Source organism: Nelusetta ayraudi, unplaced genomic scaffold (assembly GCF_046127955.1).
Source record: "Nelusetta ayraudi isolate G7.1 ecotype Tasmania unplaced genomic scaffold, CSIRO-AGI_Nayr_v1 ptg000084l, whole genome shotgun sequence".
Lineage (NCBI taxonomy): Eukaryota > Metazoa > Chordata > Actinopteri > Tetraodontiformes > Monacanthidae > Nelusetta > Nelusetta ayraudi.
The window spans coordinates 1,443,972-1,469,668 of record NW_027466134.1 but is presented as its reverse complement, the minus strand read 5'-3'; the positions used below and the strand labels follow the sequence as shown (position 1 = coordinate 1,469,668).

The 25,697-nt window shown below is 44.4% G+C and overlaps 1 protein-coding gene across 2 annotated transcripts in view; it reads left to right on the top strand.

Moving 5' to 3' along the window:
• Positions 1-25,697, top strand: part of LOC142900666 (ephrin type-B receptor 1-like) — a 92,289-nt gene that overhangs the window by 41,155 nt on the left and 25,437 nt on the right. For both annotated transcript variants that reach the window (XM_076045075.1, XM_076045074.1), the window contains exons 6-9: positions 5,164-5,319; positions 9,967-10,229; positions 14,018-14,093; positions 15,597-15,721. In XM_076045075.1, coding sequence (XP_075901190.1) covers positions 5,164-5,319; positions 9,967-10,229; positions 14,018-14,093; positions 15,597-15,721 — 620 coding nt within the window. The remainder of the gene's footprint in view (positions 1-5,163; positions 5,320-9,966; positions 10,230-14,017; positions 14,094-15,596; positions 15,722-25,697) is intronic.

The window sequence follows — 25,697 nt, the reverse complement described above, 5'->3', positions numbered from 1 at the left end:
TAGACTGCAGTTTCTCTGAGAGAATCCAGACCGCAGGTGTTCTGTTTGATGGTTTTCAAGGTCCTCCTACCTGAACCGTCACCTTGATTTTGACTGCGTCGTCTGAATGAACTTGAACAATTTCAACTAAGTTTTCTTTCTCTAGTTTATCAGACAAGTTAACTTTTTTCTCTTGTCTGGACATGTTTCGACAGTCTGTCCAAACAGTCCGTCTTCCTCAGAAGTGGCTCCAGATGTCAGGGGTGACGTGCCACATCGGCTGGTGTTGTCCACCTGTCAGATCTGGCACTGGGGCGACGCCTCCTGCTGTCAGAAAAAGAAAAGCCAGTCTAAGTAAAGCAGATATGATAAAAGTCTGTAGACCACAGAGAACGAGAGAAGTCGTCACGGTGATCGAAGGCAAATGTGGATAAGAGGAGTAAAAACTGATCATACATCCATTTATTTGTTGTCACTGCTTCTCAAGGTTGCGGAAACGCTGGAGCCGATTGCAGGAGTGAAGGCGGGTTTACTCCCTGGACAAGTTGCCAGTTTATCACAGGGCCGTAAAAAGGCAATGGACCAATTGCAGTCAAATGTAAAGTCAATTCGAACAATGAACCTGGGGAGAATCCACACATTCCCAGGGAGAACGTGCAAATCTCACCAGGAAAAGGCCCAGGAATCAAACTGGCAACTTCTTACTGTGATGTGAGAGTACATCCTAAATACCCCTTCTGCTTCCTTTACCGAGTCCACTGAAGAGAAACAAAGCAGACAGAAAAAGATAGAACTCTGAGTTTGAGGACTGGCGAGAGGACGGCAGCATCCTTCAAAGTGATGCACTGAACAGACGTCAATGCCGTGTTGTAAGGCAAACAGCGGCAAGATGCCCTTCGTTTTCTGCACCCTCTTCTTGTGTACTGACTAAGAAAGCAATTCCAGTCCTCTGTTGATCTTGATTAACCAAATTAGAATGTTGGCACACCAGCAAGCAATAAAAAAAAAAGAACATCATTTGTGTCACATCTCTGAAAAGGTGACCAAGAAAACCAACTCCCACGCTCTTCCAAACCACGCAGGCGTCGCACTGCACCGTAAATCTTGTTAGAACAAAGTCACCAGAAAGGCAAAGAAATGAAAATATAACATTTCAAAAGAAGGAGCACAATAGCGCACGACTGCAGAAATAATGACATTGAGCGCGAAGAATGAAAACAGCAGCAGAGGTTTTTTATTCGGCAGTTCGCCTGCACTTTCACAACAATACACATTTTCAATGTGTCCTTCCGTCTGTCTCCTCATCTCGAGTCGAATGATTTCAGAACGCTTCTCCACAATTGGAACAAAACATTCCCTCCGGCGGCATGGCGAATAGATTTTCCAGCACGGCCCTTTTTTTTTTTTTACCTTGGAAGTCAGAATTCTGAGCTGGAAATGTAGTCGCGTTTCGAGGGGACGACGTCCCGGCTGTCACGTCGCAAAAGTGAGACGAACTCGCCTGCATCCGTCAGCCAATGAGAGCTGGTCGCCGTCACAATGCGTGACAGTCGAGACAATGTCACAATACTGTCAGTGAAACTTTTTAATGACACTGAAAAAAACCCAGAAACCCCACCTTCCTCCCACAGCCCAACAACATTGTACGTGGGGCGAATTGGGAACTTTAAGTTGTCCATACGTGGGTGTGAATGCAGGTCTTTCTCTGTTGCCCTGCCATAAACTGACCTGAAGACAGCCTGGACTGGCTCCAAGCACACCTGTAGCCAATACCCTGCAATCAGAATCACTTTAGTCACCGAGTGCGTCAATAGAAACACAGGAGCTTTACTTGGCAGTCATCTCAAGCATGTAAACAAACAACAGGCGGACAGAGTCAATGCATATTCGCTGATTTCCCAGTTCCCATCCTGGCCCTGCCTGACTCCCCTCCTTCATCTGACTGGTCCGACCGTTTCACAACCTGCTGGCCTACTGGGATTTCTACTCGCAGCCATCTCCTGGGGTTCCAAGAGGGGAAAATATCCAGCGAGTGACAGTTGAGTGGAGGAAAATGCCTTGTTGATGTCAGAGGGGTCAGAGGAGAGAATGGTCAGACTGACCGGAGACTGCAGACGAGGCAACAGCAACTCAAATAACCACTGGTTACGTCCAAGGTGCAATGTGTCTGAGCTTGAAGCAGTTTATATTTAGCAAAGCAGCCATTCAGTACATTAAGAGTTTAGCTGGTTTTCCATCATTAAGCTTCACATAGTAGTTGTCGCTGCGCCACTTGACAAGCTCTATTTATCCCCCTGATGGCCCCTTTCTACAACATCGTCTTCTCTTTATATTGGCCCCGCCCGGCCACGGGCAATCAGCTGCATCTATCTAACCCCATAATCTGCACCCTCTTCTCTCACAACAGCGTAATTTCTTCTTTCACTGCATCCATAAATCTCCTCTTTGCTCTTCCCCTCAGCATCCTGTCTGGCAACACTTTCCTTCTTCCTATACATTCACTATAGATAGAACTGCCATATGAAGCACAGTCATTGCTCCAGGTTATTCAGTAGTGTCCTCATTGGCTCCATGGTCAATATTAGAATATGAATAATAGAAATATTTATCTGATACCAACCACATAACATTTCTGAAGCTTAATAAATCAATAAAAGTACCAGATCTCACAATGTAATAGCGTCAATCTCTGTTACCAATTAGGCGTGATGGCAGAAACCTCTCAAAGAAATTGTCCAAATATTTATGACAGCAATGAGCTGGAGGCTCATCTAAGTGCTAAAGATCCGTTAAAAAAAAAAGAACAAAGGACATAAAAAATGTTTAACTTATGACAACCTTTTAGAGTAGCTTCCGTTTTTCACTCCGACATCTAATGTTACCTCCCTGTTCCCTGTTTGCCTTTTCCCCCAGTCATAGTCGTCACTCAGATTGTGTGTGCCCTCATCAAAAAGGCACTTAGGAGCTCCCATGTGTGAATCAAAAAGGGCGGATGCAGGTGTCCTCTTCGAGGCACTTTGCTGTGTTTTTACTCAAGACGTTTGTCCATGTCGGGATGTTGGATTTGATTTGCGGAAATGGAGTCGCTGTTCTTTAACCTTTTAAGTAAATGTACGTACAGCTGATAAGGTGGCTCGTGGCTGAGTTGTTTGGGTGAAAAGGAAAAAAAAAAAAGCTTAGAAGCATTTTTTTTCATCTTGAAATTGGCTTTTTGTACTTGTTTTTGTACTATTTGGACTTCTTGAAGGAGAGTTGTCATTGAACTCTTCGAAACTAGAGTTCCCTTGACTTTAGTTTATATACACTTGACGTAGAGTCTGTGTTTATCCGCTGTACGCCGAACCAAACATGGTGGTGACATGGTGAGTCAGAACTACTGTCTCTTCACATGAGTGATCTCTAATATTTTGATGGACCTCCAGAATATATGACTGTGTCACATAAAGCTGGGTTGTTTTGCTTTCAACAGTAAAAAAAAAAATTGACTTTTGTCTTAAGTGTTGACAGAACTGTACTTCGTATAACCACTACAACAGTAGAGTTCATGCTGTATGTTGTGACTGTATGTTGCTTCTTGCAAAAAAAAAAGAAAAAAAGCAAATGGATTCTTCTTGTTTTGCCCTTTTCAAGTGTTTTATCGCTCAAGGCACTTTGCACTACTTCCCATTTACGCGTTCACACGTATCTTCATACAGTCATGACCTCCATACAGGGCGCCACCTACCCGTCACGAGCAACTCGGGGTTCAGTTACTGCATTCACATGCACAGCTCAGTCTGACAACTCCATTCTCCTATTGAGGATGGGTTGGAGAGCTGTCTCCTCTCAAAGTTTACATGCCGGGGAGATCATCGGACTATCGGCTACAGCTTGTTTGCCTCTTGCCTCTCGGTTGACCTTTCAAGACACAGCTAGACGTACAACATGTGCGTGGAGAGGCACGGATAGTGATGCTGTTTCATGCTGTTTGATGTCGGCCAACACAGCTCTGCTTATCGCAGGTTAAAGCCATGCGAGCAGATATTGATCACAGAGCGCCTTTCTCCAATTCCTATTGGAGGTCTCTGCATACATTGCAGGAGGAATCTGAGTATGATCGGAAACTGTGTCTCTTTCTCCGATTTAGCAAAGTCCAATTTTGCTGCAGATTATGGTCTTTACATGCATTTTAAAACCCAGATTATCATCAGAGTAAGGCAAGACTCTTATTATGTTGCGTTTTTCTTGAGGAGGCATCGACTTGCAGAGCTGGGGATCAATACAGTGACCCTCTGATAACTGAATGACTCTGCTCTAGAAACTGAGCCACTGGTTCAATAAAAAAAAGTATCTCAAGCACATAATGGCACTTCATTGCCTGGAAAGTAGTGTACAATGCAAGTAGGCAAGTGATAAGGCTGGAATCACCGCAGAACCATTTCCTCCAAGATCCTTTCCTGACTAAACGGTGAGATACGCTCAACGTTCACAGCTTTGACTGCAGCAGGTGGAGACTGAGTGTCCTCAGCGTTGCGCTTAGTCATTTAAAAGCCTAAAAGAAAACAAACCAGACCTGCTGTGGGTTGTGGCATTTAGGGAGGGCCTTCATTAAGCCAAGTGACTGTGGTTTGAAGATAACATAAAATAAAATGAAAAAGGTTACAGTCGCAACGGAAGAGACTTTAAAAGGCTTCAAACAGACACAGATCCCCACCTCCAGCCCTCAGTTGGTCTGATCCCAGGGAGATTGCGGCGCAAATGATGAAAACCCCTCGCAGTTGCGTGCAACAGAGTCACGGGCTTGTTCATTTCGAGGATGAGTTAGAGGTTGGACTAAGAGCTACATCATCATTCGCAATGTTCGTGTTTTACATCATATTCAAATATAGAAACTTCTCTGAACTAGATCACGTCAACAGCAGCATACGAAGCGCAGGGCAGCATACGGATAATTAGTGCAATTTTCTGGACGTTTGCTTCTGAGCCTCATAATCTGCCAGGAATCTCCGTGCGTGCATCGCTGACTTCATGCCGTCAGTGGAAGCAACTCTTCCACTACGGCACAACTGTTGTGCAATCCAGGGACGTGCTCACTTTGTTTATCCATATTTAATTCATGCCCAGAGGCCACTTTTCGGGGGGCGGGGTGGGGGGGGGGTTCTCAATATGTTTACCACTTCCACTCTCTCTCTTCTCCTCTTGCAGCTTGCCCTCAGGGCACCTTCAAGTCGTTCCAGGGGGCGGGACTCTGTCAGCAGTGTCCACTCAACAGTCGCTCCACCATCGAGGCAGCTACGCTGTGCGGCTGCCGCAACGGCTATTACCGCGGCGACATGGACAAACCGGAGGACGTGTGCACCAGTGAGTCAGTCTGACAGTGCACACACACACACACACACACACACAAATATAATACTCCACAAACCTTTCTGGAGTGTGATGGCAGTGTCCTGCGGTGTAAGTAACATACCTGCAGGGGCGACTGTTTAAACTGGACTACGGTAAGTGTGCAATATTTAGAGATTTTGAAGAAAAACAGCGACATCAAGTGGTTACATTTTAGATTGCAGCGTCTGTCACCCTCCCTCCCACTCCTGAGTTTGCCAGTGAGCTACAGTGGCCTGCGCACCCAAACCTGGGTACCTCGTTCACCTTCTTCATTGGTTTATTTGAGGATGCAAGCATTCACCCTTAATATGAAACACAGGGTCAGGCAGCTGGATTGTCCACACCAGGCTTCCTTAGAAATATGGCGGTGCAAGATGGCAGCTAACTGGGAGCAAGACCCTTGCTCTATGTCGATTCTTCTTTATATATGAGAACCGCTATAAGGGTAGAAAAAACAAATTGCTCTTATTGTGCCGTCCACTTTTACGAATGTATTTATGGGCAGTATTTAAGCCGTCGTAAATCAGACCAAATATTACACACTGGAGCTTTAACGCTGACACATTGGCACCCGTCATTTGCTGACGTCACTTGCACTCTAATATCCCCTCATTGAATCAAAGGCCAATATCACCCCTGATTTATTATTCCAGTCCCAATTTCACGCATCCTGTTCAGGGTGAGCGTGCCGCAATGTTCCTTGTCCTTGTTTGGGGATTTGGGGAGCAGGGAGAAATAATAATAATGCTGCCACACTCCTCAGGCTAAGCATGGAAGTGAATATGTGTATCGTGTGTTGAGGAGGCCATATTGCTATGCAAGACGAGGCGGAGAGTTTGGAAAGGGGGAAGAAGAAAAAAAAAAACCCGTTGCCTCTCAGTTCCACAGAGAGATGGTGTAAGTAGGTTGAGACATGAATCATTTGGACCGTCACTGCAGCAAGTCTCCAACTGCGAAACTGTGTGTGTGTGTGTGTGTGTGTGTGTGTGTGTGTGTGTGTGCGTGTGTGTGTGTGCGCGCGCGTGTGTGCGTGCGTGTGTGAGAGTGTGTACAAGTGCGCGTGTACGCTGATGACCTGGATACTTCCTTAGACATTTTTAGGGGGTATAAAAAAAATCCCTGTTCATTCATGAGCTTCTGTTTTTTTTTCCTCCACTGGTTTGCATAAATGAATTTCAACATCTTGCTGGTAAAAATGTATTAAACATCACCCCTCCCGGACCTGTTCCATATTAGGCCAATGCCTGTAAGCAGGTGTGGCAGCAGCGCAGTCGATTGGACTGCCGCAGATGGGGCTGCCTTTGTGATTGCCATCACGCATTCTCTGTGCCATATGAACATCCTGTTTTTCTGTAACGCGCAGACAAACAAGTCGCTCTTGTTACAGCCTGATGCATGCGGCACTTTTTTATTTTTTTATTTTTTTATTTTTTAGCTTTGAGCAAAATGGTACAGGAGTTATCGTGCTGAGGACATAGAAAAACTGCAGAAAGCTGTGTGTTAAAGTCCAATTTTACACTATAATAATTAAATAGAGTAAATATTTGTTTGTTAATTGTTGTTTTCTCACATTTCTATAGGATATATTTCACATGTCCATTAAGTTAACAGCCTATAGAAAAGTTCATTAAGACCCCCTTTGAATGGGAACAACAGGGGGAATTTATTGAACTTTTTTTTTTACGGTTAAGCTAGTGGACCTACTGGGTTGCAATGCAACACCTCCCATTGGAACCCATCTGCTTTGTAACAACCTGCAAACAATGGGAGGTTTTCAAGAAGGATCCACACATCTCAGACTTGAAACCTTCACAGGAGGAGTAATTCAGATTTCATTTACACGGTGAATACATCACCTTCCTGAGCTAAAATATATCCTAGCATCGAAGTTGGTAGTTAACTCAAGCAAAATAATGTTTTTATACATTAAAAAAAAAAGTCAATGTCTGGGGTTTCATTTATTGGATTGTGCTCGGCTCAATACTCAATCCGTACGGTTCCGTGCGGAACAATGCAAAGGTCATTTCAGGTTGAGAAGCGTTAAACATTGGCCAATTGTTGGTAGTAATTACTGGATGATTCTGTCCTCAGCGATTTCCTAAGGTTTAAAATGGTTTACAAATCAAATTGATGCAGTGACACAGAAATAATAGTTGATTTTTAACAGCGACTCTGAGATGGATTTTAATTTATCATGATTATGAAGTGAAACGGTGGCTACACCACTGCAGAGCGAGGGCATTTTTTATTGGTATCCCCAGTCGAAGTTGTTTTATGGCTGAGCTGTGCAGCTGAACCTCATCTGAATGAAACCACCAAGCATTAAAGGACCAACGGCAGCCTCGGATTAGCAGTGCCGCTGTGCAATAGTGGCATCTTTACAATAAGGAATTGATAATACCGCAGCTACAAGCCGCAGTATCTGCAGTAGCCTTCCGCTGCCGTCGGACCGTGTCACTGATAATCATCCAGTGGAGCGTGATGCAGCGAGCGAGAGAGAAAAATAGTCATCAAGGAGCAATTTATGGGGTCAAGTCGTTCCGCTGGCGGACGAAGGCGCGTGAAAAAGCCTCGCCTCGAGCGGCGGCCGCAAACACTCTTCGTCTGCCGCCGCTGATGGGAGGAAAAACCAACTCGCTCAGTGAAGAGGTGTCAGGCGTCAGCCCGCTCTGCCCGCACGGCTCCTGATTCAAGGGTGCCGCCAATCACAGGGTCTTCAAACACTGGCTGCAAAGTCTGAAAACGGCTGAATGGAAACGTCAACAATTTTGCGAATAAAGTCGCAAAATTAATTGAAGTGGAAATGTTGAGATTAAAATTGAGATTTTGTGATTAAAAACCAAAGGCTGATTGAATTTTCTCGACGTTTTGACTTTTTTTCACGAAATTTTGACTTTATTCTCGACATTTCTAATTTAACCTCGAAATGGAAAATTAAAAAAATTCTCCTTACTGTAATTATTTTCTTCTCTTCCTGTGCCCCTACTCCTCTTCCGTAAAAATCTGATCAGTGATACGGAAGAGCGAGGGTTTGACGTGTTGATGTTCCCCTGACAGAAAGTCATTCCCTCGGCGATGCTCGTGGGCAGCTCGGGTCGGGAGGGTGTGTGTCAGAGTGTTTTTCGAGGAGCGGATGCTTGGACGCAGGTCAGACAGACGCTCGGTGTCCCCCAAAAAAAGTGCAAGCGTGCGGTTGGCGGAGCAGACTGCTCTTTGACATTCCCAGGTGGTCGCCGTCGCCGCGTCACAATTAGCACGTCCAGATGGCATCGTTTCACTGCGCGTTTGCGAGCCCTCCCCGCCCGACTCCTCAAGCGTCTGACGGCGTTTGGCGCTGTGAAGATCTGAAGAGCAAGTTCGGGATTATCTGTGTCAACGCAGTGCACGTGCCCCGTGCGCATTGCCGATGGACGAGTCTCTGACGGGTCGCCTCCTCTCGGCGGGAAGGTTTAGAAGACGGAGCGACTGCTGCACTGACTCTGCTGCTGTGGGGGCCACGGAGTGTGTTGTCAGACAAAAAAATTACACACACATTCACGCACGCACGCACACACGCACGCACACACAATTCCACAGGGCCATCTCAGATGTTCCTCGTATGTCTGAGTCTAATTTAGCATATGTCGAGGTTAAATTTTTATTTCGTTCATGTTTCAACACGCCGCCCGAGTGTGCCTGTGAGTTTCATGGCTGTTGTGAGCATGAGTGCTGCGGGGTTCCAGGGAGCAGACAGTTGACAAGCCCTTGAAGTTTAACCTTGTGAGGACTCGGTTTTGTGCGCTGACGACAACAATGGAGATGTGCAAATTTTTACTTGTGAATATATATATGTGCATATATATTTTAGTGGGATCATTTCCCCTACAAAGACACCTCATCTGTCTCAGCACTAATAATTGAGCAGCTCAGATTTAACTGCTCTGTGTTGTGGTTTTAATCTAAGAAGATTTCTTTTTTCAGGTTTATTGGAAATATTTTATCTTTTTTTTCTCTGCATTTACTGATTTCTTGTTTAATCTTTAAAATAATCAATAAATGGTTAATTAATATACTGAAATCTAAGTAAATTATCCATGAGTTAAATTGTCACTGCTTTGTAAGTAAATGTACTAAATGGCTGCATGTCCTCAAGTCAATGTCTGCATGGTCATTTTGATGATCTTTTTATTATTGCATGTATTTCCATGTACCTGCTGACAGATTAATTGCGATTAAACTTCAAGCGAAATGAGGGTAATTATGTATTCACCAATTCCATGCGGTACCATGATTGTGTTTGTCAATCTCATTAAAAGTTCTGAGGTTCTGCACCCGAAGATGAATAATTAAAACGGTCTGATCCATTTTCATCACATGTTCATGTTGATGAATACTTAGCTGTGGATTCAATGCCAAGAGGCTCAAACTGAAGAGTTGCTGAACACTACTCCAGTCATTTTCTCTGATTAACATCCTGTCATCCTAAAACTGATTGAATTCTGGAGCATCTTGTCTGCACTGATTTGTTCTGGTGGATGGAATCCTGTTGGAGTTTTGATTTACCAGACCTGCAGTTGTAGTGTCACCCAGCTTTCTTACCTTGGCCTCGTATTTTATGAACCTCTCTTCCTCTTCCTCCAGGCGTCCCCTCAGCTCCTCGCAACGTGGTCTCGGTTGTCAACCAGACCTCGGTGGCGTTGGACTGGCACTCGCCGCGCGACATCGGCCACCGCGAAGACCTGTCCTACAACGTCATATGCCGGCGGTGCCACAGCAGCGAGCGCCGTGCCTGCCAGCCGTGCGACGACGGCGTGCTCTACATCCCGGGGAGGCGGGGCTTAAAGGAAACCAGAGTGGACATCAGCAAGCTGCGCGCCCACACCTCGTACACCTTCGAAATACAGGTTGGTCCGCCGAGTGGTAACATAACAGAGTGCTTTCAAGGGAAAGTTTGCCCATTTACTGCTCGATCCCTACTAGAAACCCTCTGGTGGAGACTCTGGTGACACTTACCTGTCAGAACGCAGCCAAGGCTTCATTCTTGAGACTCTTGGAGGGAATCAGCCTGACTTGACGTGTCTCTTTACTGTCCATGTGATGTCATCCAAATGTCCTGAAGATGCGGCAGTCTAAATTGACAAAAGCCTTGAAGTCAGCAGCCACATTCATGTGGATCTTGTGTTGACAGCAAGTTCATTTGTAAATGTGTCCCAATTGCAAGATCCACTTACATGCAGCTCCTAGCAAGGAAGCAGCAGTGGAATTTTTTTGGCAAAAAAATCTGGCGTTGGACATCGTTTAAATTATTTTGATTTTTATTTGGAGACTCTCCGGACTCCCTCATCCTCTGGACACTTCATTCTGGACTTCACATCAAAGACTCGTCCTTCCATGTCTTTATTTGCTTCTCCTTTTTAATTTTTACCTTTGGACTGATTATAGAGACCAAAAGTGTCACCAGATCTTCCGCCTCGATTAGGGTGAGATGTGAATGTGTGAAATTTTTTTTATCTCTTGAAGCGCTGAAGTGCTTTGAAAATTGTCAAGTATGCACTTGATGTATGAAAGTGGCTCTCAAATCCACAAAAAAACCCAAACTGAGCAGGAGAAACAGTTTGTAAGAGGCAGATGGAAAGCTTTCCTCCGTCCATAATAATAAAAGACTTTTTATTATTTTATTATTTGTCACACCTTTCACAGCTTGATGTATTTCCTTATTTCCTTTTGAACTCTGCTGCTATACATGTTTTTCTTTTTTTTTAAATGTAAGTACTGTATATCCAGGAAAACATTAGGAGTGGGATTTGGGTTTTTAAAATGTGTAATTTGTTTAATTTAAATGCAAGTGCCATAGTTTTACACTACAAGTCATTAAAAATAGACCATTCTGCAAGAAATCACTCCCACTAAATGCCACCACGAGATTAGGACTAAACCCAGAATAATATTAAGTAGAATGGTATTGTTCCTACAAGTTCTTAGCAGCTCATAACATACAAACGGAGCACAGGGGGATGGGTGAGGAGGAGCAGGAACAAGATGATTATGGTACACCTGTGGAGATATTTTGGAGAGCTGGGATGACAGATAGGAACGCACCGGATGATCATTCGTGAAGGCTCGGCTGCTTTAGATGGTGCTCGATCCACCAGGGGCACATTTTCCTCTGGGCACTGGCAAAGGGGACAAGAGTTTCTGCTGAATGCAACCCACTGAGCCAAGCCTCTGGCAGGCAATGCCGTCTGATATTAATAATTTATTTACACAGAGAGTTTACAGACAGACACTGCTCGAGAGGCCAGCAGGCAGGTTCTGGATAAGGCTTGCCAGAAAACACACAGCATTTAAAGGGACTTTGCTACGAAGTTCTAGTAAGAAGAGTCAAATGAAAGCAGATTCTGTATGCAATATGAGGGGAAGTTGGGGAAAACATCTATTAAAAAAACGTTATTTTCACAACCATCGAGATCATCATTAATAAACTCTTGCTAAAGAAGTGTTGATTGAGAGTATCCTCATATTTAGAACGCCTCATATTTGTTTTGCACGTCCTGCATAAAAGAGCTGAGTCACAAAAAGCTAATTTACTACAATACTGACAGAACTTCAGAAAAAAAAAACCAACAACATTTGAGCCCGTCCATGCATGGAGTCACCATCACTAATTCCCACATCTGTGTTTGATGATGCGATTTGACTGAAGACATTGTTGCAACTGTCCGATTGATTAACAAAGCCCGTGACAAACAAAATATGACAGCTAATTAAGGGCCCTAAATTGCATCTGGACCATTTTAATCGCGTCTTTGTGTTGGTGGGATGACAAAGAGGATGAGACCTCACAGTTTCAAAAGGACATTCAAATCATCTCATTGTCACCGATGATGACTGGAAGCGTTAATTCACCCCATTAAACGGTGAATTTGAGCTGAAACGTTCACCACGAAAATAACTGTGGTTTTTACTCAGCAAAACAATTTGTTTTTTGTAACTTTCTACTTTCTACTATTCTGGCATAATTTTTTTGTTTGATCCCTTCAAAACACGTATTACACTCGTCGGAATTCAAAGTCCTGACCAGCCAATAGCTCCCAGTTTTCACCTGCAGGTGATTTACAGGCATTTGAAGCTCCGGTGCTTACGGTGAAACACTCACAGATGTAAAAAGCCGGCATTTTTGGTGAGAAAGAAAAGCAGATGATGGCCAGCAAGATGTTGTTGGGTTTGTTGCGTACACACCGCAAGTCGAAAGTGACGGCATCAATTTTGCCTGTTATCGATGGCAAATTATGACTACTTGGCTTTACGACCTGCGTTATTCGACAGTGGCATTAGTTCGAAGAAAATACACGCATTAAAAATGTAAACATAATCTGCAACGCCAACAGAGGGCAATGAGCTAAATAAATAAAAGAACTGAAAACAAGCCCATTGTCACAATGTCACGTGCAATTTCCACTAATGAGGAACAAACAAAGGCAATCTATTTGTTCCACTCAAGCCTCACTTCAGTCCAAGAAAATTCATGCACTCTGAAAATTTGCAATACTGTCAGGTTGGGCAGCCTGCGCTCTTCCTGGCTTCAACCTTCAATCAATTGTAATGCCTGTGGTTGGTTTTTCACAAGAATGTGGAGTGATCTCATTCGCCAAGTAAACAAATGCTCAATGGCTTTCTTTTAGATTCAGAGGTAACGCACGCAAAACCCGTAATTGGCTTTCAGAGGCTCCACTGGCCATCATTAGAGGACTTGTGGTTGGACTATAGAGGGAAGCTACGGACACCCTTCGGTCTCTCCAATCACATTCCTGGCAGCTGAGTGTTAACTGCCAAGTATGCAACTAATTTGGTTGCATGCTTGGCAGTTAACACTCAGTTGCCAGGAATGGTAGATGGGCTGCTATTCGTTTGCCCTTCTGTCTGAACTCAAGTGAAAACCTCAGAGGAAAAAACCAAACAGCCAATTAGACCAAAGTAGACGTGAATTGGTGTTGCATCAATTGGTGGACGGCGTTCCCAGCCCTGGTGGAAAAGCAGCCGATGGCCGATATCACCCACTCGTTGAAGCGTCTTCCAACATTAAATAAAACGAAGCTCGGCTCCTCTTGACTTCTCTACCTTTGGGTCAGCGCGAGCGCAATGCATGATGGGATATATTGCCGGGCTAGTGATCGATTGTGCACTACTTTTAGCGATACATTGAGTGGACTATATAGTGAATGCCAATGTTCACTCAGGATTCAGACACCACTATAAAATGGCGTATCCCCTGTATAGTGAGTAGGGGATGATTTTGGACGGATAGATTATAACCCCTGACTCTGGTTACCAGGTTTGGGCGTTGACCGAGCCAAACTATGCACCATGCTTCCCTAAAACAAATCCATGACTCTAAAATGGATATTGGGATTCGCCCTTTAGGATTTGTTTTTTTTATTTTAGTTTCACAGGAATATACTTTTTCTTTCCTTTTTTTTTCTAAAGTCAACCCCTGACATTGGCGCCTCGGGGGGGTTCCGTGTCTTGGCTGCTTTGACAGGAACTGTCCCCTCGAAGTGCCTCTTCCCCCTGTAATGACGGGGGCGGGGGGGAGGGCTTCTTCGGCCGTCCTCGCGACAGCAACTAACGTCTGCAAGGTGGGAAAAGGAAAGGGAAAGAAAAAAGCTGACCATTACATTCTGTGTCTCCGCAGGCGGTCAATGGAGTCTCCAACAAGAGCCCTTATCCAGCCCAGCAACTGTCAATCAACATTACAACCAATCAGGCCGGTGAGTAGGGGGAGTGCAGAAGTGCTCCTTCTGTGTGTGTGTGTGTGTGTGTGTGTGTGTGTGTGTGTGTGTGTGTGTGCAATGCGCAATGCCTGGTTACATCTGTGCAGGCACACCCCGGGGCACAGAGGATTATACTGGCTGGGGGGATAAAGGAAATTGAGCTACAGCCTTTTAATTCATAAAACATGTTATAAGCTTGTCATCTCTCCCCCTCTGTCCCCCTTTTCCTCTCCCACTTCTCTCTCTTTCTTCCCTGCACATTTTACAGCTTTCATCTTGTTTTTTTGTCTCTCTCTCACTCTCTCTCTCTCTCTTCCCTGCCTCCGTTCTCTTTCCCTCGTCCTTTATCCTCTCCCCCAGCCCCACCTCCCTCCCTTCTCTCCCTGTCCCTGTCTCTCCGTTTCTGACTGTGTAATTTTTTCGAGACAATAAAGTGAGCCGAGTTAGGGCTCCATCAATGCTTTATGGAGACAGACGCCAGTGATATTTCCAGCGCCGCCCCGAATTCTGGAGTTAAAAGCCGCCTTTGCCCGCACGGAAAAGCCGTCATTTACCTCGTCGGCAGCGGCACCGTGCTCGGCGCTCGTCAGAAAATAAATAAAAAAATCACCCCCGCTGCTTTCCCAATGCGTTTGTTACCGCTGCCGAAAGAAATGAACTCTCTTATCTGGGAAATCCTCCAGGACCGCTGCAAAAACAATTTATTTTCTGCTTGACTGCACTGCAGGTGTTAAATTATGCAATACAATTTCTGTGTGCTCTTTACGCTCCTTCTACGTCAAGAAATTCACTCGACGTCGACATCGAGAGGCCTTGAACACGTCGTCTGAGGCGACGTGGAATACGATTGGGAGGTTTTTTTTTTTTTTTTTTGGGGTGGGGGGGTTCAGCATCAGCTCGCTCAAAGTGTCGTTTTATGACAAAAGACACATGTGGCTCATAACCGTTCACCACTTTCACAGAGGATTAGAGCAGCAGTATCCTTCCGCCCCAACCCGCCCGCGCCAAGGAGGAAGTGCTAAATCTTCAGCGTCAACATGAGTTTGATGTTTCTCTCAGGTTGCGGTATCAATCTCCACGCGTGAGGCCTGCCTGCCCTCTACCACCGTGCACTGTCGTCTAAAGTACAAATGTGATTAAAACCACCTCATCAAAAAGATCCCGCAGGCCCCAAACCATGAAATACATTAACTGCTAACAGCTCCTGCTTCCAAAAATTACAGCTGAAAATGCATTACAGACATAACTCTTGTTTCCCATCAGTGACAAGTGCAGTAATTTGTTTTCATGAGCCGGGATGAGGAAAGATTTTTCTCCCCTGGGTGTAAATAGTCTTTGGTAATATGTTATTACTTTACACACTGGGTTTCCATATTTATGGCATTTAAGCCTGCAAGCGGATCTTCTGACTGCCTTAATTGATTGTGTGTGTGTGTGTGTGTGTGTGTGTGTGTGTGTGTGTGTGTGTGTGTGTGTGTGTGTGTGTGTGTTTTTCCCCAGCACCGTCGGTGGTTCCCATAATGCATCAAGTGAGCTCAACAAGCCGCAGTTTCTCCTTGTCATGGCCGCCGCCCGAACATCCCAACGGAATTATCTTGGACTACGAGATACGATACTATGACAAGGTATTGTTGGATGATGTTTAATGTCTGTACACATTTTCCGTCCGTGAGTAGGAACAGCGGCCAGGATTCTATTACAGGAGGTAAAACGTGGGAGTCGGCGTCTTCTTTAATCAAATCAGACACTTAGTGTCAGGATCAGGACGATGAAATCTGAAAAAGTTGGAAGTTTTCCGTAAGCAGGTAACATTCCTTAGTCGATCTGAGCATTAAGGTAAAAAGTTTTTTACTTTTTTTTTTTTTCAAAGTCAGCCCAAAAAAAACAAAAACAACAACAAAAAAAGATGGAGGTAGAAATGTTTGGATCCTTGTCAGGTCGTGCGTCAATCTTCCCTCAGCGACTCCTGATGAGAAATAAAACTGCAGACAACCTCCTTAAAATAAATCTCTATAATCGCTCCCCTTTATTGTTGACACACAACAAACACATCCATGTGTGTTTTATTCTCTCAGCCCTGCTGCACCCACTTTGTTTTAGCAGCTCTGTCTTTCCCTCTCCTGCGTTTCCTTCACTTCTTAATTTCATCTTTTTTTTCTTCTTCTTTTCAACAGTGCCACTGACTTTCTTGGAGATACTCTCCCATGTCACATTTATTATTATGACATACATTTTTGTTCACTACAGCTCAGAAATGTTTACCCTCCTCGGACACTGAAAGCTCCTGTGCATTAATAACACATTTCTCTACTGCCAATAACAATGCAAAATTGCCACCCTTTAAATATCCTTTAATGACCCAACCAGGTTTGCACCTTGTGTCTGAAGTGCAGGTATTCTGAGCTGGTCACCACCTCATGTGTGGCAGTCAAAATGCAACGCTTGTTTTCCCTGGTGCAAAGTTCAGCACTCTTTATTAGTCATCTTGGTAAATCAGGCCTGAAGAATGACACTGATCCTCTGATGCAAAGAGAAAAAGGTGACTTGCCTTGTTTAGTTTATGGAACTGATGCTGAGGTTTCACTCCGTGAGTCAAAATCCTGCTAAAGTGTATCTTTTTTTTTTCTTTCTTAAGGCAACCGTCCAGGTTGAACTGATTTGGATGAGGATCAATTATTGGCAGATTTCAGATCTGAAAAGTTTCCTTCATTAAAAAAAAAAGTAATAAAATGCCCCTATATAGCTTGAAAACCAATAAAAGAAATCCCCGGATGAAACCTCGGCAGGAATATTCCAAGTCAACACCATCATCGGCTCAACCCGCTCCTCGAGGGTGGAGATCGATGAGGAGAACCTTCTCTCCATATTTTTTGAATTAATAACTGATTCCATCGGGGTACTCCCTCATCCATTTGCACGGCCTGCTAAAAGGTTGTGTTCATTCCTCATCTTTTATTGTGTATCTTCTTCTAATACGCCTCTATTGATCCGAGAACCGACATGCATATTTCATGCGGCCCGCCGTCTCGCTGAAGAGGTTTCACACTCGAGCAAGCGGTCTTCTCCTCCAGCATACATCAAATGTAGATCGGGGGATAGTGCGTCAGAGGTGAGCGTTCATACATTAACTCCTGGCTGCCGGAGATGCTGCAGTCAAACTGAGCTGCAGCGCAGCCTTGTATATACAGTATGTGAGGTTTATTGATTAATCAAAGCCAAGTGTGCTGCGTGTTTTCCTCTCCTGCTTATTGAGCTGCGGGTCAAGATCAAAAAGTGGGATTGGTGCTGATGTCTGTCTGGCCATTCACTTGATATTGGTATCGAAGAATGGCCATGAAAACTTACTGACTTAAAACTTCATAAAAATTCCTTTATTGACTCGTGCTATTAACTTCCTACTCGACCGCTGCGGTGTGTGAGAGAGAGAGAGTAAGAAGAAAGATTTTGGGACATGGCCGCTGTGCCACACATTTGTCCACATTTCCCCCATCTGTCTTCTCTGCTGCTTATCGCAGGGCCAAGCTAAAGTAGTTCAGTCATTTCTCTCTTTGGCAGTGTCCTCCACTTCCTCCTGGGGAAACCCCAGGCATTAATGTGTCAGATAAGACAAATATACAGTCGTCCCCTCAGTGTGTTCTGGGGCGACCGTAAGGTTTCCTCGGAGAATGTGAATCGAAAGAGAGAAAACAGGTTCAAAGCGGAGGCAACCCAGCCTGGAATCTGAAATGCGGATGCGAGTTGACTCCAATGACTCAAACTGCCCAGTGGAGATAAATTGATCCTTTATCTCGTTCATTCTGTCGCTGCTCTGAGGCCGTGATGAACAACCAGCACTGACAATTAACCGTTTAACTTTCAAACAATGAGCAAACAAACAAACAAAGCTCAATCGCTGACTTTTTCTGTATTAACTATTGGATTTTTTTTTTTTTTTCCTGAGCTGCTTTTGCTTTTGACGCGTAAACTTCAGCGAAAAAAATCATTTTCCTTTATCAGGACTGACTTTTGTCTGCGAGCGCTGATAGCTGCTATTGCTTCAACCAGTCAATCAACCAGTCTGATCACAATACGGCTTTGTTTCTGGAGCTGACCTTGCAAAGCAGCCGGATCACTGTGGATTACGAAACCAGTCAGCTTCCGTCTGAGGTGCAATGAAACCAGGAAGCTACAAGCCTCCATGCACGTGCAAAAAAAGACTGCAAAGAAAATAGACAGCAGCTGTGAGTCCAGCTGCACAAAAAGATCCTGGCCTGGTTGCAGTTTCATTCTAACTTTTACCCCCGGCTGGCTTTTGAGTATAGTTACACCCTGAAATGTATTGCAGTTGTGCACATGGTGGAGACTTTGCACCAATAGGATGCATTGAGCTGTCCATCATACCTGATTTTGCATGAAGAAATGGATTAGTCAATCATCAAACGTGATAGGGGTTTTGCCCATGTTGTTGGTTTTGTGTTTTTGTTGTTGTTACTGTTGTTGTCTTGTTTTGTCCTCCATCCATTTGGTATACAGCTCGGTTCATTACCTAAAATCCTGTTCTCTCAGGCATCCAACATGGCCATGATATGGAAAAACGTCAGTGTTTTTTCCACACATTTGATATTGCGTTATATTTATGATGGTGACTTGGATTTCTCCAACATGTGAACATCATTTCGTCACTCAGTTATCGCGCAGTCCGGAGCACGGTGCATGCTGCAGGGCTGAGAGTGTGGCGAGGAGACGGTTCTGATGAAATATTGAGCAGACTGTGATTTAATATTTGAGTTTTGGTCTTGTCTGTCAAACTGAGAACATTCTCAAATTGACGTTTGCGCACGGATGATGTTTACCACCCACGACAGCGAGGCATTTAAAGAGTCATTTCACACTTCTGTTATTGACAATACACCGTTTCGACCTACAACATCTGCTTTACTACGTTTTCATTGAATGTTTAAGTTCAGGAAATAGGGGCAAAGGAGTGATGATGTGGGATGATGGATACTAACTGAAAAAAGCCGAAGGAGTTAAGAGAACTGATGAGCTCCTGGGAGGGTGGAGGTGGGAGGTGGGGGAGGGGAGTCACGGCAGAGAGACGACTTCAAAATGGGAACATCGTCTGAAAAGACAGAGTCAGATTTCTGACCGGCCATTCAGCCGTGTTAATATACCGAATGCATGAGATTGATGACAGAGGTGATGATGTTGGAGAAGACTGTTCTGTGTGTTATCATGTCTCCGTCAGCGCAAGTGCGGTTGATAACAGTTACACTGTGAAATAAAAACCCTACTGCCAGCAGTTAATACCACTGGTAATATTTCATACAGGCACAATAACTACAGCATAAGAGCCATGCAGGATATTTAATAGCCTGAGGGAGAGCCTCACACATTATTTAAAGGGGCAGTTAATGATTTTTCACCACTAGAGAGCGCAACTGAGCACGGCATGCATACGTACCAAAAAAAAAAACAAAAAAAAAAACCCTCCTTGTGCTTCTCATCTCCAGCTAGTCAGTTAAAACTAAACAAACGAAAACCATGTTTGCAGAGTTGAGTGTCAGATGCAGGTCCGTCACTGACAGTGGTCCACTTAGAATCACGACACAGTTGCAGAGTTCTTGAAGCAGAGGTTTGGTTCAGTCAGCACGTCCAGCTCAGTCACTAGACATTCTATTTGAAGTGCTTTTCATGCTATGCACTTGTTTCACTGAAGTTGCAGTGCGTATGCCTGCCACGGTTGCTTCTCTGTTCATAGCAGCGGTACGGAAACTGCTCCGTTTGGTGGGAGGGAGATGGAGATTCACATGCACAAACGTGCACTGCCTGACCAGTCCAGCTTTTGAAAACAAGAGGCTAGAAAGGGACACACTCCCTCAAGACTGAGAGGTGCGATGTAGCACTCTACCCGACAAAGCGCCACCAAAGCTTCACACACCAGTTTGTTGTTATCTTACGTCTGACAATGATGGCATTTGCTTATTGCCCCTGAAACTAATATTTGTGATGAATTACAGAGGGAATAAAAACGGCAGCCTGCAACTGGCAGTTCCCTGAAATTTGTCCACACACCTGCCCCCGCTGCCGTTGGTTCTCGTCTCCGCCGGCTTTGTGAATATCAATTCTCTTCCCTATTTTCATATTGACATTCTGATTGTACACAGACCACCCACAAGTCATTTCAAATGCTGTGGCCCCCGACCACACCCACCGAGCGATGAGGCGCTCACATGGCTGCTCAAGTGAGGCACCGCCGTGCATGGCTGCCCACAGCAGGGAGCAGGAGGGGACAGATTGGTGGAGACAGATGTTTTTTGGAAAATGGAATATCAATGAGCAAATAAACCACCAAAACACCAAGGGTTTGCATATTTATCCCTTTTTTTTTTCTTCATTTCAGCAACCTCAACGCAAGGGGGAAAATATAATGTAGCCTAATCGGTTGCGGAGGTCCAAGCTCCCCTTCACTCCCCCCTGTAATTTAAAGGTTTAGTGTGTAATAGTTGAAGATTTTGAGGAAGAAACAGTGACATCAAGTGGTTACATTTTAGATTGCAGCGTCTCTCACTCCCTCTCCCTCTCCTGAGCTTGCCAGTGGACTACTGTGGCCTGCAAACACAAACCTGGATACCTCGTCCACCTTCTTCTTTGTTGGTTTTATGAAATGATGCCAGCAGTCACCTTTAAGATGAAACGCTTTGTCAGGATTGTCCACTCCAGGCTTCCTTAGAAATATGGCAGTGAAGGATGGCAGCCAACTAAGAGCAAGACCCTATGTATACATGTATATGTATATCTATATGTATATGAGAACTGTTCTAAGGGTAGGAATACCAAATTGTATTTATTTCACAGCGAGTATACACATTTTTAAATGCATCGATGGGGAGTATAATAAAGTCAAAATCATAAATCAAGCCAAATTTTACACACAGGACCCTAAAAAATATTGTGAGCATACAGAACAACATGATTAATGAACCTACTGAGTTTTGTAACTTTGTATTTTTTTTAAGAAGTTGGTTGTTTTTTTTTTTGTCCGACTTGGCGAAGGAGAGGAATGAAACAGAACCGTCTGCTGAAAAGAAACAATATTTTCCGGCCCTCATTAAAGTCTTGCTTCACTCCTCCTCGTATTTTACAAAACAAATTCCAAATGAGAGTGATAAACAGATGTCCCTCCGCTGCTTTTTCGCTGTTGTACGTCGACATCCTGAGGGCAGCTAAAACCTCCCCCCCCGCCTCCTCTCGCCGAGCCGCTTCAAGACAACGGCGCCAATTTAGCTGCTTGTTGATGCTATCTGACTGCAGTAATCAAGCCCCCAGCTGTCGTGCGGTGGGCAAAGCACCTGATCCGGACCAAAAACAGCAGAGAGAGAGCAAAACACTTCACCGTCGGTCTCCCTTGATGAATGCCTGCATACATAATGCCGAAGGCAGGGAAATCAATGAGAGTGTCTGATTTGGAGGTGAAACGCAACAGGACCTGATTGCTTGACCGTCAAGGACGGTTGCTCCTGGAGATGCAAAAATGCTCGGGAAGGCTGGACAGACCTCTCGCCCGCTGCCTTTTCGCTCCATTTGCGAAAAGCAAAAAGCAATCGAAAGCGGAAACATTTGTTTAAAAGCGCGCCCGACACCTAAAGCCCGACGGCAAAAAAATAAAGTTGCTCTTTTTCTCTTTTCTAAAGCCGAGCCAACGTCTGCAAAAAACAGATAGAGTTCCGCTGCAGACAAATTAAAAACAACAAGCAAAGTAGGTGACAAGGGATTGTGTAACATGCACCGAAACAGAGGAACAAGGCTCCTTCCGCAGCCCGCTTTTGATTCTCTGCCATCCTCTAATCTTTGTTGCAAAACTGAAAAGTGCTCAGAAAATAGGGGGGGAAGGAAATTGTCTCCGTGCTAATTTGGTCTCCGTAATATGCGGTGTCAGTGAGTTGTTTCCGAGTTGCTGATGGAAACTACTTGTTTCAAATCCTCAGTGGTCTTGACAGCCTCTTTCTGAGTTGTTCTCCAATAAAAAACCTTTGAAGCACAGGCTCACATTTAATAATGGCTGGGAGCTCGCAGACAACATGGTAATAATGACACAAATCTCTTTTCAAACTTTGCCTGAATACCAGGAAACCCCAAAGCAGGCACAGAGTCGATTATGGATCCCCCAAAAATGGAGACCTGCTCACTTCAATTTGGCTTCGGCTGCAATTAGAATGATTCTACAGTCTGTTTCTTGTGAAAGGAAATGAGAACAAAGAAATCGCTTTTTTTTTTTAGTTTAACCTCCTCCTTAACCTCCTTAAACCCATCAATGAACAAAACGGCTTCAAACTTTTCAACTTCTAACCACTGCGCCACCGTGTCGCCCTGAACAAAGCCCATTGGGTTCATTTCACATATGTCTGGTAAAGACCCTCCACAAAAAGTTTAGAGGGGAAAGACCCATTTAAGACGCTTAAAGCTCAAATTTTCTGCCAATTGTTGATGTGCCAGGACCAAACAACATTTTTTAAATTTTTTTGGCAGAACCTTAAACCAGGTAGCAAGGCCTGCTGTGGAGGCCAGGGCCAAAATTAGACACGTCATCGGCCTATTGTCAGCTGTGATTTGTCTCGGTGTTTAACGAAGGTCTGGCCAAAGCGTGTTGCCAGGAAAGTGAAAACATCTTTCCATCCCCGCAAAAAGGCTTCATGCTTTCTTCCTTTCTTCTCTTGTGGAAATGGCTTCTATTCTATTACTGTTCTGGTAAAACTTCAACTACTGCATCATACTATCACAGGTGCTTGAATCCCAGTCACTTCTCCCCTGGGAGTTTTTCAGAGCAACTCGTAGCAGTTATTATTATTATTAATAATAATAATAATAATAACAACAATAATAATACATTTTTATTACCTTAAAGCTGACAATGATCAAAATTGCGTGTCAACATTTAAGGTACACTTTCACACACCTGCAAAGTTTAAGTCTTAAAGCCTCTGGAAAACAGTGTTGTGAAAATTTTTGCCTCACACCCGAAAAAACCCGTCTCTTTGTGGCCTCCTCCACCGACGCTGATCCGTGGAGATGCTGCTGTTTCTCAAGCTGTCTGGAGCCGCTGGGCGCACCGCAAAATGTGATGTAACATGACTCTGCAACAACTCGAGCCACCTCGGGGCGGCCTGGAGGTGGGCGTGAGCGGGGGTGGGTGGGTGGGTTGGTGGGTGGGTTGGCGTCGGGGGAGGGGCCACTGCAGCATTTTGAGTCCCCTCTTCTTTCTCTGGCTCCGGCAAGAGTGAAGCTTGGGTGGGTGGCGGTGGAGGAGGTGGAGGGAGCAGCAGCTGCAGCGAGGAGAAGTTGAGGTTTCTTTTCTCCGAGAGCAATTAGACCGAGTCTGGCAAAGGAGAAGCGCGCTCAGTGAGAGACGGGCTGCAGTCTGACAGTCACAGATAATAATAATAATATAATACGAAGGGGAACCGCAGGGCAGCGACTTTTCTTTAACTTTGCTTTTTTTTTTTTTTTGCCTTTTGCCTTATTGCACATGGAGGCCAATGAATGGGCGGGATCAAACACTGACACGTTTTCACCATTTGGTTGTTTCCTCTCTCGGCGCAAACTTTTGACAAACCCAAACGCACAGGGTGACTCATCTTAGCTCCCGGCTCAGTGAGAAAGTCTTCAGGGAGTGATAAGCTTGGGGGTAGAGAGAGGACAGATTTTTTTTTTTTACTGCACCTTCTTCCTTAAACTTGGTTTCCCAGCCCCTCCTTCACCGTAGCCCCTCTATAAATAATGAGGTTTTAACATAGTCATTTTGATGTGGCACAGGGAGGCTGATTCTTTTTTTTCTCTCTCTTTTTTTTTTTCTTCCTCCACTTATCTCTGGCTGCCAGACCTCTCCAGCTGCACTGCCCCCTAACCTTTTCACCGTGGCAAGAGCAGCCCGCCCCCCTGCCTCCTCCCCGCCCCCCTGCTCATGCACATTTCCAAATCCCAACCCCCTTCACAATACTCTCCATTTTTTTCTTCTTTTTTTTTCACTCTGGTCACCTCCAAATACAACTTAATCTTATTCTCCCTGTGCGAAGCAGTGCCTCGCTACAGTTGTCCTTCTGTCTCGCCTTATCTACGACAATGGCAGGGTTGCTTGTTGTTGTACATAACATCAGACACGGGGGTTGTGTCCCTCGTGTCTTGACATTTGTAGTGAGGTGGACAAATTTGTGTATTTGTTTTAATGTCGCTGTTTTGTGCTTTACGGGAGTTTTATGTTTAATGAACGAATAAATGAATGAATGGTTTATTTTGTTTTACGACTGAAGTCGTGTGAATCAACTAACAACAATTTTTTTGCAGACAATATCCTGTAAAATCCACGAGATTACCCATAATACCGGTGATACAAGGAACATAAAAGACAAAAAGCACAACAAAACAAAATATGCTTTAAATTATTCTTCTCAAGTGTGTCATATTTCAATCATTTTTCATTATAATCCTGAAATATTTTTGCCCCTCGGTGTTTCTTTGAAACTCAACAGAGATCTACACAAATCCAGTTCATCACTGAGCCCATTACTGAGAAACACATCTCACATCTCGCGTGGCTTAATTCAGAGACACTCAACCCTCGTTACATATTGAATATTAAACCACCTCAGGTTCGTTTTGATTAAGAATCTGTTTTTCAAGGGTGATTTGGCTGCGATGGCCACCAGCAGAACCCAGAACAGTAAACGGAGACACCAAGAGGAGGGAGTGGGGAAGGAGGGGGAGCACAGCTACTTATGGCCCATTAAGAGAAATTAAAAACATCAATATCATGTGAAATCTCCAAATAGGTATTTTATGTTGTCTCAAGTCTCTTTGCAGTAATATTCCAGGATGGATTTAGCTGCCAAATTCCCAGAAGCCCCTTTTCCCAGTGTCTGCAGCGACATTTCAGGCAGCGAGCTTGACGAGGTCCTGGGAATGAAAAGGAAAAAAAGAAAAGAACAGAAACTATCTGGTGTTTTGCTGTACGATAAAAGCACGTAGGACCAAATCCAAAATGTGCTGATATATAAAGGTACATCAGTGTAGGAGCCAACAGCGAGAGCTTTTCTACTCTGCATGAGAGGGCAACTCACACCGGTGAGTCAGAACTTCTCATGAACCCCGAGGACGCAATGTAAACGTTATAAACTATACAGACCTGCTGAGCAGAGGCGTGCATGCACAAAAGGTCCCGAACAGGTAAAAAAATAAATAAAATAAAAACTTTTTTTCTTCTTCTTCTTTTTTTTTTGTTATGTTTTTACATCAGCAGAAACCAAGAAATAATTTGGACTATGAAAATTGAACAAAGCTACCTTTTCTTCCATGAACTTGCATAATCACATTAAAACATGGAGCCATCAATTAGTCAGTTTACATCCCTTATCTCATTTCAAGCAGCAGTGATCACTCCTGCTTACGTTGCTAAACAACATAAGCGTGCATTTATCTGCGTTTCAGAACAAGGCTCCGCTCATGCAAATGTATTCTGAACACAAAATAACAAAAGTGTTTCCCCGAGTTCTCCTGTGGCCTCTGCAAGTGACGCCGTGGCACCGCAGCGCTCAGCAGTGGCATCACCGGGAAAAGAGTGGCTTTTGT